This window comes from Chiloscyllium punctatum, chromosome 25 (genome assembly GCF_047496795.1).
Source record: "Chiloscyllium punctatum isolate Juve2018m chromosome 25, sChiPun1.3, whole genome shotgun sequence".
NCBI classification, from domain to species: domain Eukaryota; kingdom Metazoa; phylum Chordata; class Chondrichthyes; order Orectolobiformes; family Hemiscylliidae; genus Chiloscyllium; species Chiloscyllium punctatum.
The window spans coordinates 34,931,449-34,949,016 of NC_092763.1; the positions used below are offsets into that span (position 1 = coordinate 34,931,449).

The 17,568-nt window shown below is 39.9% G+C and overlaps 1 protein-coding gene across 6 annotated transcripts in view; it reads right to left on the bottom strand.

Moving 5' to 3' along the window:
• LOC140495845 (ecto-NOX disulfide-thiol exchanger 2-like) overlaps positions 1-17,568 on the bottom strand; it is a 227,290-nt gene that overhangs the window by 138,094 nt on the left and 71,628 nt on the right. For 5 of the 6 annotated variants that reach the window (XM_072595024.1, XM_072595018.1, XM_072595021.1 and 2 more), the window contains one exon: positions 9,860-9,948. The exons of the other annotated variant lie outside the window; for it this stretch is intronic. In XM_072595024.1, coding sequence (XP_072451125.1) covers positions 9,860-9,899 — 40 coding nt within the window. In that variant the 5' untranslated portion in view covers positions 9,900-9,948. The remainder of the gene's footprint in view (positions 1-9,859; positions 9,949-17,568) is intronic. 6 annotated transcript variants of the gene reach the window in all.

Here is a 17,568-nt window from a genome sequence, read left to right on the forward strand (position 1 = left end):
ATACAAGCCCAGTCGCTTCAGACTTTCAGTGTAAGGTAATCCCGCCATTCCAGGAATTGACCTCGTGAACCTACGCTGCACTCCCTCAATAGCCAGAATGTCTTTCCTCAAATTTGGAGACCAGAACTGCACACAGTAGTCCTGGTGTGGTCTCACCAGGGCCCTGTACAGCTGCAGAAGCACCTCTTTGCTTCTATACTCAATTCCTCTTGTTATGAAGGCCAGCATGCGATTAGCCTTCTTCACTACCTGCTGTACCTGCATGCTCCTCCCCACCCCTTTCCGCCTTCCGCAAAGACCGTTCCCTCCGTGACTACCTGGTCAGGTCCACACCCCCCCTACGACCCACCCTCGCATTCTGGCACTTTCCCCTGCCACCGCAGGAACTGTAAAACCTGTGCCCACACCTCCTCCCTCACCTCTATCCAAGGTCCTAAAGGAGCCTTCCACATCCATCAAGGTTTTACCTGCACATCCACTAATATCACTTATTGTATCCGTTGCTCCCAATGTGGTCTCCTCTACATTGGGGAGACTGGGCGCCTCCTAGCAGAGCGCTTTAGGGAACATCTCCGAGACACCAGCACCAATCAACCAAACCGCCCCGTGGCCCAACATTTCAACTCCCCCTCCCACTCTGCCGAGGACATGGAGGTCCTGGGCCTCCTTCACCGCCGCTCCCTCACCACCAGACGCCTGGAGGAAGAACGCCTCATCTTCTGCCTTGGAACACTTCAACCCCAGGGCATCAATGTGGACATCAACAGCTTCCTCATTTCCCCTTTCCCCACCTCATCCTAGTTTCAAACTTCCAGCTCAGCACTGTCTCCTTGACTTGTCTGGACTTGTCCGACCTGCCGATCTCCTTTTCCACCTATCCACTCCACCCTCTCCTCCTTGACCTATCACCTTCATCCCCTGCCCACTCACCCATTGTACTCTATGCTACTCTCTCCCTACCCCCACCCTCCTCTAGCTTATCTCTCCACGCTTCAGGCACACTGCCTTTATTCCTGATGAAGGGCTTTTGCCCGAAACGTCGATTTCGCTACTCATTGGTTGCTGCCTGAACTGCTGTGCTCTTCCAGCACCACTAATCCAGTGCTTGCCTTCATTGACTGCTGTACAAGAACACCAAGATCTCTCTGTACTGCCCCTTTACCTAAATTGATTCCATTGAGGTAGTAATCTGCCTTCCTGTTCTTGCCACCAAAGTGGATAACCATACATTTATCCACATTAAACTGCGTCTGCCATGCATCTGCCCACTCACCTAACTTGTCCAGATTACCCTGTAAACTCCTGACATCCACATCACATTTCACCCTGCCACCCAGCTTTGTATCATCAGCAAATTTGCTAATGTTATTGCTGATACCATCTTCTATGTCATTAGATAAATTTGGATAAATAAGAGGTATTGCATTTTGGTAAAATAAACAAAGACAAGACTTATTTGATTAAAAGTAATACCTTGAGTAGCATTGTAGAACAAAGAGACTGAGGGACTCGGGTATCAATTCTTTGAAGTTTGCATCACATCGATAGGGTGGTTAAGATGACATTTAGCATGCCTGCCTTCATTGCTCACACTATTGAGTATAGGAATTAAGATGTTATGTTAGGGTTGTAAAGAATGTTTGTGAGGCCTCTTCTGGAGTATTATATTATGGGAAGGATATTATTAAGCTGGTGAGGGATCAGAAAACATTTATCAGCATATTGCTGTGAATGGAGAGTTTGAGTTCGAAGAGGAGACTGGATAAGAGGAGACTTTTTTCACTGGAGCTGAGAAGATTAAGCGGTGATCTTACAGAGGTTTATAAATTAATGAGGGGTATAGAGAAGTGAACAGCAGGTAGCTTTTCCCTGAGGTGGGAGATTTCAAGATTACGGGCATATTTTTAAGGTGAGAGGAGAGATGTTTTAAAAAGATAGGAGAGGCAATTTTTTTTCTCTTTCCAGAGTGGCTTGTGTGTGGAATGAAATGCCAGAGGAAGTTGCGGATGTGGGTATGGTTACAACGTTTAAAAGTGATTTAGGTAAGTACATGAACAAGAGGGGTAGGGTGTAGGTTTGATATCCAGACGTTTCATTACCTGGCTAGGTAACATCATCAGTGGCGACCTCCAAGTGAAGCGAAGCTGTTGTCTCCTGCTTTCTATTTATATGTTTGTCCTGGATGGGGTACCTGGGGTTTATAGTGATGTCATTTCCTGTTCGTTTTCTGAGGGGCTGATAGATGGCATCTAGATCTATGTATTTGTTTATGGCGTTGTGTTTGGAGTGCCAGCCCTCTAGGAATTCTCTGGCATGCCTTTGCTTAGCCTGTCCCAGGACAGATGTGTTCTCCCAGTCGAAATGGTGGTTGTTTTCATCCGTGTGTAGGGCTACGAGGGAGAGAGGGTGGAACAACACTACGATGGACAAACAGGAAGAAAGTTAGCCACCAGGATACACGATCACCAGCCAGCCACAAAAAGACACGACTCTCTCTCCCTCGTAGCCCTACACACGGATGAAAAAAACCACCAGTTCGACTGGGACAACACATTTATCCTGGGACAGGCTAAGCAAAGACATGCCAAAGAATTCCTAGAGGCCTGGCACTCCAACCACAACGTCATAAACAAACGCATAGATCTAGATGCCATCTATCAACCCCTCAGAAAACGAACAGGAAATGACATCACCACAAACCCCAGGACCCCCATCCAGGAGAAAGATATAAATAGAAAGCAGGAGACAACAGCTTTGCTTCACTTGGAGGTCGCCACTGATGATATTACCTAGCCAGGTAATGAAATGTCTGGATATCAAACCTACAGCTCAGCGAGCAAACCTGCACCCTAAACCTCAACCTGAGCTACAAACCTTCACAAACCTTGCACATGAATAAGAAATGATTGGAGGGATATGGGCCAAGTGCAGGCAGATGGGACTGATTTAGTTTGAGATTACGGTCGGCATCAACTGGTTGGACCAAAGGGTCTGCTTCTGTGCTGTATGACTCTGACTTTGAGAAACTCAGGAGTTGTCACAGCATCCGAGAAAAAAGGTAGAAATGTGATTAATTTTATGCTATTGAAAAAGGAACAAGAAGATGGTGGAGCAGAATGGAAGATTGTGGAAAAGTTAGAGGTTGAGGAAAATTAGATACCACAAGTGTCAAGAATGAAATGCAAAGGGAGTGGTAATATAACAGCAGAAATAGAAGCAGATTGAGGAAATTAGGCCATTTGAGGTTACTCTGCCATTCAATAAGATCAAGGGTGATCTGATCTGGGCCCAGGTCCAATTTTCTAACTGTCACCCGATAACATTACACCAAAAAAAACTGTCCAACTCAACAAAGAATATGTCTAATGACCAAGGCTCTGAGGTAGTGAATTTCAAAAATTAATGACTGTCAGGGTAGAATTTCTTCTTCCCTTTGTTAGGCTCTTTTTTTCTGAGATTCCTTACACACTTGATGCAACTGCAAATGCCAACTTCTGTGAACAACCACCAAATTTATTAAACGCAGTACAGTACAAGCTTTCTGGAGAAACCTTTAACACACACCTTGCAGGACTTACGGGGTCATGGCAAAAGCTCTCCTTGAACAAAAGAAACAATCCTTCCTTTATACAAAATCTTTACATCACAGTTAGTAATGCCCTCAGCTATTCCCGCACAGTCGCATGTCGCATGCCACTCAAGATATAATGCAGTGACCACCTCACCTCCAGAAATAATGTAATGCAAATCATCCCTTAATGGACAGATCTGGTGTGAGTTGTATTTTTCTTTAAACTACAGGGAGTAGTCAGAATTCCAACTGCGATGTTCTTATTGATTTTGAATAGGTGATAATGATAACGTAAATCACCCCCGAATGGCAAGGGATGGGAATGTAAACCTCCCAAATTCCACCACCTGTAAGGCAAAGACACACCACTCTATCCTCAGGGCATTCAATTTCTTGCAGGTGAGCAGGGTAAATTAACTCTTTAACATCTGTTCTTATTTTATTATTGCATGATAACCACCGAGATGGCACTACTACCTTCTCAAGAGTCTTGCTGCCAATACTTAAGTTATTAACAAACAACATGCAATGATTATAACAAAAAAAAATACTAGTCCACACAGTAGATAGAACCTGCAAGATCTTCCCAGGTGGGGAAAAAAAAGCATTCATCAGTAAAATTCTTAAATCCACAGTCCTTAGTGACCATTCCATCAAGTGGAAACGAGCCAGTTATCCAAAATCTCCTTCAGTAAATGCCAACCTGAAAACAAAATCCTTCAACATCACTATGGAGAAATTTGCATTTTCAGATAAGGGCAATTAAATGCTTCACAAAACTGACAAGACTTCCATCCTTGCAGAGATGCTTCAGATGGAGGATACCAGCGCATCCGAGTGTGTGCAAGCTAGGTGAATGCAGCATTCTTTGCTGCTTCTGCTCCTGCTCTGCTTTTAAATGTAACAAAGCCAACTGGCTGTTGTGAGATTAGCTTGATCAGTGCACTTTCATATCCCTTAAATGATCGAAAGACAAGTTAAGCTCATGTGGTTTAATATCCATAGGAAAGCCGCTGACAAAAAGCTTACAGACCACCTCTTCACTGTTGTTGGCTTCTTCACTTTTCATGCTCATAACTGGGGAGCTGACTCAATCTGTTGGATCATGTAGTGGAGGGGTGGGCGGTGGTCCAAAGGCATGGAGAAACTCTGGAGACTATGTTAGCTGCTGAAAGTATCTTTGGATTTCCTCGCTCATTCCTTCCTTGCCAGGGTGGGTATCAGAATGAAGACAGTCACACACAACTATGTTAAATTGTCTGTCTATTTCAACATTCTCAGTAATCTTGAGGTCTGTTACTCTGTTCACCATTATCTGGTTTTATACAGGCCATAAACTTCTAAATTGTACTGTCTAAACAATTCGGCCATTGATAAACAACAATCAATGGTCATAAAATCAAACTTCCCAAATAAGAAAGCAGGAATTACAGTGGTTACAGACCAGTAACTGTATGACTTTGGTCGAGACCAACATTCTTTGAATTTGCAATATGAAGGGGGCCAATGAAGTCTTCACAATAATTAACAGAACTGGTTTCTTTTTTCTAAAAGCTGTTCTTTTCTCAAGGATACTGTGCTCTTGGTTTCTTTTTCAGAGCGGTAATAAACCGCTCTTGGTGCCAATCAGTCTGGTTTGGTACAGAGATTATAGGTTATTGAGGGCCTCTTTGTTTATATGTAAACAGATCAGATATCAGGCCAAAGTGGTCATGTTTTTGAAGAGACCTGTATATGAAAGGGGAGTGGTCAGCTCTCTAGCTGAGCAGTTTAGTTCAGTCCAGAATTAGTTGGGAGTTCAACAGTGAGCTGTGTGGAAACAAACTCTCTCTCTCTTTCTCTGCCTTCTAACTTCAACCCGTAAGCATCTGTTCCATTCATTTATACTGGTTTGCTTATTCGGACTGTTGTGTGTATTCGGAACAGCATAATTATGTCTAGTTTGGATAGACTGAGTCCTGTCGGGGTTCTTTATTCTATTCCTGTGTTTCATTGTGTAATTTTTGCAAATAAATTTTTGTCTGTTTTTAACCTGGTAGTCAACCTCACTAATCTACTCTGAGTAATTGTCATTGTACACTTAACAAAACAAATGGCAAAGTTATGGACTGGCCTGCCTGCCTAAGAATGTTGTGAGTGGTTTGGCTTAGTTCATAACACAACTCAGCCTCAAGTTCTAATATTCTCTAAAATCTTAGCAAACCATCAAAATTAAAATGTGCACTTTTTTTGTGAAAACTCTGCATAAAAAAAATCAAAGATATTTTAATACAATACTCTCATCTGGCTAGAGCATGACCACTGACAATTGTTTTGTGGAACAGGCATTGCAGAATTTTAAACAAATCAGGGGCTCAAGGTCCTCAATCAATTTGTTTTAAGGTTACAAGTTTGATCATTTTAAAAAGGACATAATGTGGTATAATATTAATGTTAAAACAAAATCTGCCCTACTACATAGCCTACAAAACACACTGAATAGAGATCATGATTCAACTAAGGCAAAACAGTCACTTAAAAAGGATTTTCTGAACCAGTGTTTTAATAAACCAAAATATTTAAATATCAAACATTCTCAGCATGGCACAATTTACATTGAAATTCTTTATCGACCCAAGTATTAGTACAACCTTAATTTCAATGTTTCTCGTGTTGTTTTGCATCATCTAGATGAAATTATACTGATAAAAAGAGAAAACTCTCGCAGCACAGCAGACCACTCAGCGTTGTAGTCCATGCCACTCCCCTGCCCCAGAAAGACTCACAGACTCAAGTCCACAGCCCAGAAACTGAGATCCTCACAACAAAAACCTGGACAAAGCTTCCCCAGTAGAAAATGTACTTCACTGTTGGAATCTGGATCGACCGGCTCCACTGTCTCCCCCTTTCCCCCCATGTTGTCCAAAAAGTAATTCTAAGGGGAGGTGTGGGGGATAAAGGTAATAACTTTAAGTAGTACCATTGAAGTTCCTGATTTCTAACTATTTTTTATGCTCCAGAGCCTCAAACCTCATGTCTGTAGTACTCCAAACTCCTTTTTACCTCAGGGACTTTAACCCCCTTTCTCACTTGACTTCTCACAGGGACTCAAACCTCAATTAAAACCCAGGAGACTCAAACCTCAATTAAAACCCAGGAGACTCGGACCCCGTATTAGTCGAAGCAAACACTCAGACACAGTATGGCTCTACCTTCTTTACCTTTATTCCGAGCCATAGAGAGAGTGCAATCGCCCATGTACACAAAGACATGTGTTCGCAGTCTTCTCTCGAACAGCAGATTCTTAAGGAATTATATAGTCACTTACAGGAGCAGCATCCAAATAAGGCAACATCTATATTGATTGGGTGACCATTACAGAAGAGCAAGCATCAACAGTAAAGATTAAGCCATCTGGCATTACGTAATAGCTATTCCTCACCTCATTAACTGGCATTAAACAATAGCTGTTCTTCACCTCGTTAACTGGTATAACATAATGGATGTTCTTCACCATGTTAAACCACTACCCTTGCCTCCAGCACCTCATTGTTTACTGCAAGTTCTTATTTGGTCAAGTCATGCTAGCTGAGCCTTTGTCCTGCAACTGTAAACTTAACTCTCTCCCTACCTGCTCATACACATTCTCACCTTCTGCCTTGTGGAAGACATCTCATTTTGAAACCATTATCCCAGTTCTAGATAAACCCAAGAGGAAAAGTATCCTCTTAGCATCTTACCCTGTTGGAATTTAGAAGAATGAAAGTTGATCTTATGAATACAAATAAGAAAAGGGATTTTTATCAAATACAGACAAAAACTTTCCTCAAATGACAATACTTTTATCTCATTGATCAATCTGGTGAGCCTTTTCAGAACTGCCCCAAAGGAAAGTACAATCTCTCCTTTAAATATGGCCAAAACTACACACAATTCTCTGGGTATGATCTTACAAATGTACAGTATAGTTCTAGCAAGACTTGCCCATTTTTAGACTCCATTGCCCTTGCAATAAAGGCTAACGTTTCAATTGCCTTCATAAATCATTTCCTGTAGTTGAATGTTAACTTTTAAGCGATCATGTACAAGGACATGGTGATCCTCCAGTACTACAGAATTCTGCCAACTCTCCCAATTTAGCTTTGTGCTATTTTTACATTCTTCCCAACTGGACAACCTCACAGTATTCCACATGATATTCCATCTGCCAAAATTTTGCCCAATCACTTAATGCATCTAAGTTCCTTTGTAGACTTAATCCCTTTAGAAACAAGCATGCAGCTTTTTAAATGGCTTTGGTAACCTGTGACACAATGTTTCGTGATTTGCATATTTATTCTCAGATTGCTTTGCACCTTTACCCCATCATTCTTGTACCTTTCAAATAACTAATCTTGTCACCAAAATGTTTATATTTATTATATTGAAATTCACTTGACAATTATTTGCCCCTTTGGAAGCTTAATATCTCGTAACTTGTTATAGCACTCATCAGTATTGACTATCACCCTCTTATCTGGTGTTAAGAGGAAAATTAAAAATTGTGCTTTGATTCCAAAGTCCAAAAGGTAAATGTCAATTGTGAACAGCAATGGTACTTGTCGAACATGACTTCCCATCATTTCCCAATCTGAATAGCTATCCTTTTACCACTCAACTTTCTGAACCAGCTAGCAATCTATTCTCCCACTTGTTTTCAGACTCTTGTCTTCTTCTGAGTTTTATTTATTTGACTATTATGGGGCAACCTTATTGAAGGCCTTTGAAAATTTCAGGTAAATGACATCTACCACATTACAATTATATATTCCATTACCTCTGAAAGGTTTAGTCAAGATATTCCTTTTTGACAGCCATGCCTTCAATGCCAGTTGCACAAAGCAACCCATTCTGTAGAACTGAAAGGTCTTTGAACTCAATTCATTGTGCTGATCCTACAAACACATTTCTATGAGCTCTAATTCTCAGAAGAACCAATATTTTACATAAATGAAATCAGATGCATTTGTAACAAGCTATTTTACCTTTGGATAATCAGCACACTCTTCCAGGCAAACCAGAATAATTACAAATTTTATTAAAATATAGTGAGGCCACTTTTAGCTTATGAGGTATGAATTCTTTGTAAAGCGGAGGCAACTTTAATATTAAGTAACTTTAACTTGTGACATATTAGATAAGAAATTTGAAAGAATGGAAAGGAAGTTAAAGTAAGATTAATGAAAAGTGGCTCATATTTCCTGTCTTGCATTCAGGGATTCATTTTGCATTCAGCAATGAACTAAGTTTAAAGAGGGTGAACCAGAAGACATAAATGTAACACAAGATGTTTTTTATATTGTAACACTAAAATCATTATCCGCCATGTCAACAGTCTCTTCTGATTGCCATTGTAAAACAAGTCTTTTCCTCCCAGCAGTCCGATGGGACTGTTTCAATTTTTCCAACATCACAGTCCTGTGCAAACCTGTCCTGTCAACTTTGAATCAAAAACCGACTTTTCGGATGAAACAAGAGTTACTTGCACTAATTACAATTTAGCACTTATTAGAGGCAAAACAAAACAGATGAGGTGGTATCTTTTCAGCACACCTTTCACTTTAAGCTTGACTTCAGCTTCCAGTTTTCTCTTCTCAACTCAACTTCCTATTCTAATAACGGTCAACTAAAGTTAGAGGAAAACCCTTCTACTAGGCAGTCCTGAGTTCAACAATTCCAAATCATAACTACTTGTCCCATTTTGCCAAAAAGCAGCTGCTAGTAATTATTCTGCTACTGCCATTTTCTGCTCAAAAACCCCTTTATGTTTCTTTTTGCCCATTACCTTTTGACTTTCAACATAATTCTTATTGTTATTTCATGTCTTCCATCCTAACAAGTCCATCCTTTTGTCCTTCAACTTCATTCCCTTCTCCCACCTCCCCCTGATATTACTTACTGAAAACTTGCCACATCTCTAAACTTTTCCAGTTTGAATCAAAGATCAGCAACCTGACACATTAATTGCTTCTTTCCAGTGACGCTGTTCAACCTTAGCATTTGGAGCATTTTCTGTATTAATTGACATTTCCAGAAAATGTGCATTTTACTTATGACATACAACAGCTGTTCAAACATTGTGCTGACTTGTAAGCTTCCATTTTAAATGTTTACAATTCAATTTTCAATGTCAAATGTTAACTTCAAAAAGCATTACTCTGAATCATAATGCACTGAGCAAAACTGTGGATAGAAAATCCATGCTATTTGCAAAGTTTCTACAATGTCTAATCTGCACATACTCAGAAATTCCTTTGGAAGAATATTTACCGGGCATTCGATGGCATCTACGGTCATTATGTTGTTCCATGTAGTATCCAAGCTGCCTGGAACAATTCTCTTAACAGTCAATAAGTTCCCTGTTTAAAAAAAACACAATCAAATTTGAAATTACCTGCTAAAGAGCATATGTGGAAATGACCTGAGTGAAGATATTACTGGATAACATTTTGCCACTTCTACATCAACACAACTGCGACGCAAATGAACAGGTGGATTACATTTGGTCGATAATTTACTATTGCAGAATATCTCAAGACATCTACCATTTGTGCGAATTCCCTGATCATTTAGGTTTTCAGTTTCACGTAAGCAAATGTATTATATCGTAATATGGTACTGAGGTTGAAATAGTTTGACTTTACTGTGGTGATATTAGCTTTGCGAGACAAACACATCATTTTACAGCACTGATACACTGAGTGAGACAATAGGATGCTGGTTTCATGATGTTAACAGCTGAGGCCATACCTTGGACAGTAACTTGTTATTCCCATACACATCTACATATTCGCACTCAGCTGACATGCCTGAAACGTCGATTCTCCTGCTCCTTGGATGCTGCCTGACTTGCTGCACTTTTCCAACAACACATTTTCAGCTTACATCAAACAATGCCTAACCTCACAAGCAGTAATGTTTGAAGTAATGGTGAACACTGAGCTGCTCCACTGAAGTCCAGTTTTTGAAACATAAGTGTTCAAAATCAGTTGATGTGGTTAAAAAGAGAAAAGCTGGTCATTACCTTTAGTATTGGTAAAATTTGATATACTAGAAATATTCAGTAATACAGGCTTCTATAATTTATCGATCAGCTGTTTATATTGCTGATTAGGGCAACACATTGCAATTGTAAAAGCAGATTGATCAGCGCTTTTCAATACATCTCTAATTGTCCAAATTATAAATACATAAACTACTTTTGGGAATTATATGTTGTTTTATGGTTAAAAAAGCTATAGATTTTTGACTTCCATCATTTGATTTTTAATATATGGCAGCGCCAGTATTGGACTGGGGTGGACAAAGTCAAAAAGTCATACAACACCAGGTTATGTAGTCCAACAGGTTTGTTTGAAATCACAAGCTTTCAAAGCGCTGCTCTTTCAGCCAATGAAGTCACCTGACGAAGGATCAGTACTCTGAAAGCTTGTGATTTCAAATAAACGTGGTGTTGTGTGACTTCTAACTTTGATTTTTAATACGTGGGAATTCTCAGACTAAAATGGCTTTGATAAAGGAAAACACTGACTTAGGATGGGCACAATGCTCAACTGATCAGTTTGAGCAAAGCTTAAATGAAACCATCAATAAACAAGGCTCAGTGTGAACTGAAATTAACATGTCAAAGTGACAGAAATCACTCAAGCAGACCTGTATCACCTGCTTGATTTAACCTTTCTAAATTTTCACATACTAGAATGAAACATCTAGCTCCAGATAATTTATCTTAGAAAAACAAAGAAGCCAGACATGGAAATATACAAATGAACTATACTTTGAGCAAATGCTCAAGTGAAAAGAATGATAGATTAATTACACTAACGAACTAGAAAGCATGCTCCCTCTCTCTTCCCATTTACTCAGTCACTTGAAAGGTCATGCCCGGTGTAAAGCAAATCAGAGAAACATGCATTCATTGAAAATTCAAAAGATATCTTCAAATTTTATCACTGCTAAGGATTCAGGACATAATTTAAACAGCTGTGGTCTCAGGTTAAATCTTACACCTCACAGACTCAAAGAACTTTGTACACAGCTTGTTATTGATTTTCCTTTTACACCAGATATTCTCTCCACTTTATAGGTGTCTGGGGTGTCAGGAATGAGTAAACTAAGTATTAATTGAAGTCTGATATTCTTGCATGCCAAAAAGAACTGAAAATATTTGCTGTAGAGAACTGAGGGGGTAAAAAGTGGAGCCAATTCATGCCTCTTTTACAGATCATAACACTATATTTTTGAAAAATGATTGGTTTTAAAATGTGAAAATGTTAGAACATAAACCACGGTTTAACTAATTGAAAACAATTCTGTTATGATAAAAAATATTATGATTATTAAATCAAAAGAGTTGTGTGATGTAGATATGCAGTTACATAATGAACCTTTTATGACTTTATTTTGTTTTTGTTACTTGATTTATTAAAGGCTTTCTAGAAAAATGTTTGCTCATTTTTGGCGCCAGACTATAGTGTCTCAATTGCAAGTGTACACTCCTGTGAGAAGGAAGCTTATGCGTTTAAATATCACTTTAAAAACACTTCAGCATATATCCAGGTTTATATCTCATCAGCAGTGCACTGTTTCAAATGAGACACTAAATGGAGGATCATCTTCCATTAGGATTTCATCATACATGAGCAGGTACACGAGGAAACGATCATCTGACAACCAACATTACTAAAACAGATTACCCTATTGTCTGTAGTACCTTGCTTGGCATTCAATGCCTATCACATTTTTCTCATTTCTGCAATTGTGCTTTGTGGGCAAGGCCTTCATTTATTGCATATCCCTAACTGTCGTTGAGCAGGTGGTCATGAACTGCTCTCGAAATCTTTTGGATGTAGGGATGCCCACATATGCAGTTACAGAGAAAGTTCCAGTGACAGTGAAGGAATGATAATATAGTGATAATAATTCCATGACAGAATGGTGAGAGACTTCGAGGGATCTTGCTATTGGGTTAGGGTTACCATGCATCAGTTGCTCTTGTCTATTCTGAGCTAGCGATGAGAGGTCTGATTGCATTACAACAGTACGTCTTCTAGATGGTAAGAACTGTTAACGTTGTATGCTGGTGGTGAAGGAAGTGAATGCAGAAGGTGGATTAAAATGCCAAGAGGGCTGCTTTGTTCAGAATGGCATTTAACCTCATGAAATATGTTGGAGCAGCACTGACATATGCCTGGTGGACGGTGGACAGCTATTGAGGAGTTAAAATGTGAGCTACCCGGCACAGAATTTCTAGTTTTGACCTGCTCTCGGTGCTACGGTATTTATTTGGCTGGTCTAATTTAGTTTCTGTTCAATGGAAATCAAAGGATATTTATAGTGGAGAAATCATTTATGGGAACACCTAAAATCAACGGATAATGGTTAGAATTTTATGTTTTGGAGATATCATTATCTGACATTTGTGTGGCATTAATGTTACTTGCCACCCGTATCAGCCTACACCTGGATGTCTTCCAGATTGCCATGAACATATACTACTTTAATATTTGAGGAGTTACGAATGGTGTTCAAAGTGGTACTAACAACAACAAACATCCCCAGCTATGATCAAAGAATGAAATTAATCAAGTAGCGGAATACAATTTGGCCTAGGATACTACCTTTACAAATTCCTTAAGCCATGTCCTGGAACCACAAGCTCCAACAACTAACAATCATCTTTCTTTATGTTAGATATGACTCCATACATCAGAGAATTTTCCTCAATTTCCAATAATGTCAATTTTGATAGGACTTGATGGTATACTCAGTAAAATGCTGCCTTGACGTCAAGGGCAATTACACTAACTTTATCTCTCGAATTTAGCTCTTTTGACCACGTATTGATCAAAATAATGAGGTTAGGGGTTGAGTGCCAGTGAGCAGGTCATTACAGAACAAGCATGCTTGATAACATTGCATGGACAGGGTAAATAGCCAATGTCCTTTTCCAGGACAGTGGAGTCCAAAGATAGAGCGAATAGGTTCAAGGTGAGAGGAGAAAGAATTAAAGGGGACCTAAAGGGCAATGTTTTCATTCAGAGAGTGGTGGGTGAATGGAATGAGCAGCCAGGGGTGGTGGTGGAGGCTGGTACAATTCAAATTTAAATCTGGATGGCTACATGAATAGGAAAAGTTTAGAAGGATATGGGCCAACTGCTGGCAAATGGGACTAGGTTAATTTAAGATATTTGGATGAGTTGGACCAAAGGGTCTGTTTTCATGCTGTCCAACTGTATGACTCAGAATCACAGTTAGTTCTACAGCACAAATCGTCAGTAATATTGTTGGAATATTGCCAGAACTCTTAGTCACCACATAGAACACAAAACAGGAATTTGTGCCAAACATGACACCAAATGGACCTAATCTCTTCTGTTCACCTCACTCCACATCTCTCTAACCCTGTATATTCTTGTGCTTATCTAAAAGTCCTTTAAATGCCCTTATTGTATCTGCTTCCACTGCCACTGCTGGCAATGTATCCCACACTCCTACCACTCTGTAAAAATCCTGCCCCTCACCTCTCTTTTGAACTTGCCCCATTTCCCCTTAAATGCATACCCCCTAGTATTAGACATATCAACTCTGTGAAAAAGATTTTGACTGTAATCATTATCTATGCACCTCAATTTTATAAACTTCTATGAAGGTCTCCCCTCAGCCTCTGCCACTCAAGAGGAAATAACCTGAGTTTTTCTAGCCTCTCCTTGTAGCTCAGACCCTTAATCCAGACAGCATCTTGGTAAACCTCTTACGCATCCTCTCCAGAGCCACCATATTCTTCCTGTAATGTGCCAACCAGAATTATTCATTCTTTCAGCCGTTTCTTAATGTCGCATGAAGTAAATCAAATTCAGGGGACTGGAATTTGGGATGCTGGGGTCTTCATTCAGAAGCCAAGATACATTACTCACTCTGCACTTCTGGAGGAGGGATCCAAATGGTTCAGCCTTGACTTTTGCACTGAAGTGCTGGACTTCTCCATTATGTAGGATGAGAATATTTGTGGAGCTGTCTTCCCTTTAGTTTATTGTCTACAACTATTTATGACTGAATGATTCTAGAGCTTCATTGGTTGAGGGACCATTTAGTCCTGTCTGCTACATACTAAACAGCATGCAAATACCCCTGTAGATGCATCAGGTTGACATCAAATTTCTAAGTGCTGCTCCTGACATGCACTCATGCCCTTTAGTGAACCAGAGTTGTTGTTCATGGTCCACAGTGCTTCATGGGATGTCTAGGTTTGAGCTGCTAGATTTGTTCCAAGTCTGTCCTATGTAATAAAGTGATAGTGCTACATAACTTGATTGATAGTATCCTCAAGGTGAAGATGGAACTGACTTTGTCTCCACAAGGACTGCAGTGGTCACTGCTACTATCAATGACAGGTGTATCTGTGATAGGTGGATTGATATGGGTAAGGGTCAAGTAGATTTTTCTCTCCTGTTGGCTCCCTCACCACCTGCCACAGACCCAATCCAGCAGAGGTCCTTCAGGTCTTGAACAACAATCATTGGTGCAGTACTACCAAGCCACTAATCTCTCTTGCTAGAGAACAGTGAAGGCATACAAACAAGGAACAAAAGTAAGTCATTTACACCTTTTAGCCTGTTCCACCTTTCAATAATATCATGGCTTCTAATTTTAATCTAAACTCTACATTGCATACCTTGTTGGACAGGGCTGAAGGCAACAGGAACTGATAAGAGATGTAACAATATGCTGTTATGTGAATGGAATTACACTGAGTCAGTCAGGTGTCTCAGATTTAAAATTATGGGAAATCAGGAACTGCTGTATCTTCCAGTTAAGAAGTACATTTGGACAAAAACATTCAGGATTGTTCACATTCATGGATAAGTCCAAAAAAGACATGCATTTGGACAAAATGTTCAGGATTGGTTACTTACACATTTAATTCCAAATTAGGCACACACTTACGTATAAAGAACCCAAAGAAATCCCTTTGCTCAGTAACACTTTGAAGATTACCAGTATGCAAGTAGTACACTACATCAGGTGTGGTGAAGACATGGAACAGAACTTCAGCCTGGCCAGCTGCGAATTCTCCCAGATAACAATGTTTGGTCTTATTTAGAAAATTCAGGGCAGTGAAAGACAGTGATTGAGATATCTCTCATCATTAAAAGTGCGTGTTAGCTGTTTAAATACTTTATAAATGAATTGTGGTTTTACAGGACTCGGAGTGTCTCTGCTGTACGTCCGTCTATGTATGAGGAGGAGGAGCCAGTGTTGGACTGGGGTGGACAAAGTTAAAAAGCACAATACCAGGTTATAGTCCACCAGGTTTATTTGGAAGTACTAGCTTTTGGAGCGCTACTCGTTTGTCAGGTAGCTAGTGGGGCAGGATTAAAAGACACAATGAATAGCACAAGATCATAGTGTCATGCAACTGCTACGATATACTGAACAAACCTAGATTGCTGTTAAGTCTATGTAAGTCTATGAATGTATTGTTGGTTCTCAGAGACAGGCAACAACCTCCAACAATCTTTCATCGCTTTGGCAATGTCATGACATAGGGTAAACCCCTCTGTTAATTTAAACCAGACAAACATAGAAGTTCACCTTGTTAAATTTTAAATCTGTTAAATTTTGACAGGCAAAGTTCTATCCCAGAGGTCACTGTTTAAAGTAAAAATTAACAATTTTATTCTTTGAGTCCAAAAGAGAACACTAAATAACTATTTACAACTCCTTTCTCTTAAATGTACCTTTTACCTCCCACTCTACAATACTGGTCTGATAAAATAAATCCCCAATTAAGATTTACAAAACAAAATCATGTTTCAAAACTAGTCAGCTTTGTTGAAACTCCTTTGTTGATTTTCCTCTGTAGATTTTTCTCTAGGTCAGCTTCAGTGTTCTGCTGCACAAATGTCTTATGGACAAGTACTTTCAGAGAGCCATTCGGCTAGCAGTCTATACTTTGTGTTCTTGGCAGTCCCCCCCTTAACTGTTCAAAATGTCCAGTTTTATACCCCAAAACATCAGATCATTTCATTGGTTTGATGTCATCAAAACATTAAATTCAGAATTGATTGGATTTTGGTATCTGTGGCATAATTTAAATTGATTGGGCAAGTTTGAATTTGGTTTTGTTCCATGGCAACGCAACTCCAGCTATTTGAGATGGGGGAAGATACTAAATGAATGTTTTGCATAAGTGTTTTCTGTGCAGAAGGTCATAGAGGATATAGAATGTAGGGAAATAGAAGGTGACATCTGGAAAAATATACATATTACATGGAGGAAGTGCTGGATGTTTGAAATGCATAAACGTGGATAAATCCCCAGGACCTGATCAGGTGTACCCGAGAACTCTGTGGGAAGCTCGAGAAGTGCTTACTGGGCCCCTTACGGAGATATTTGTATCATCGATAGTCACAGGTGAGGTGCCAGAAGACTGGACGTTCGCTAATGTGGTACCACTCTTTAAGAAAGATGGTAAGGACAAGCCAGGGAACTATAGACCGGTGAGCCTGACCTCAGTGGTGGGCAAGTTGTTGGAGGGAATCCTGAGGGACAGGATGTACATGTATTTGGATAGGCAAGGACCGATTAGGGATAGTCAACACAGTTTTGTGTGTGGGAAATCATCTCTCATGAATTTGATTGAGTTTTAGAGGTAACAAACAGGATTGATGAGGGCAGAGCGGTAGCTGTGATCTATATGGACTTCAGTAAGGCGTTCAACAAGATTCCCCATGGGAGACTGGTTAGCAAGGTTAGATCTCATGCAATACAGGGAGAACTAGCCATTTGGATACAAAACTGGCTCAAAGGTAGAAGATAGAGGGTGGTGGAGGAGTGTTGTTTTTCAAACTGGAGGCCTGTGACCAGTGGACTGTCACAAGGACGAGTGCTGGGTCCACTAATTTGTCACTTATATAAATGATTTGGATGTGAGCACAGGAGGTACAGTTGGTAAGTTTGCAGATGACACCAAAATT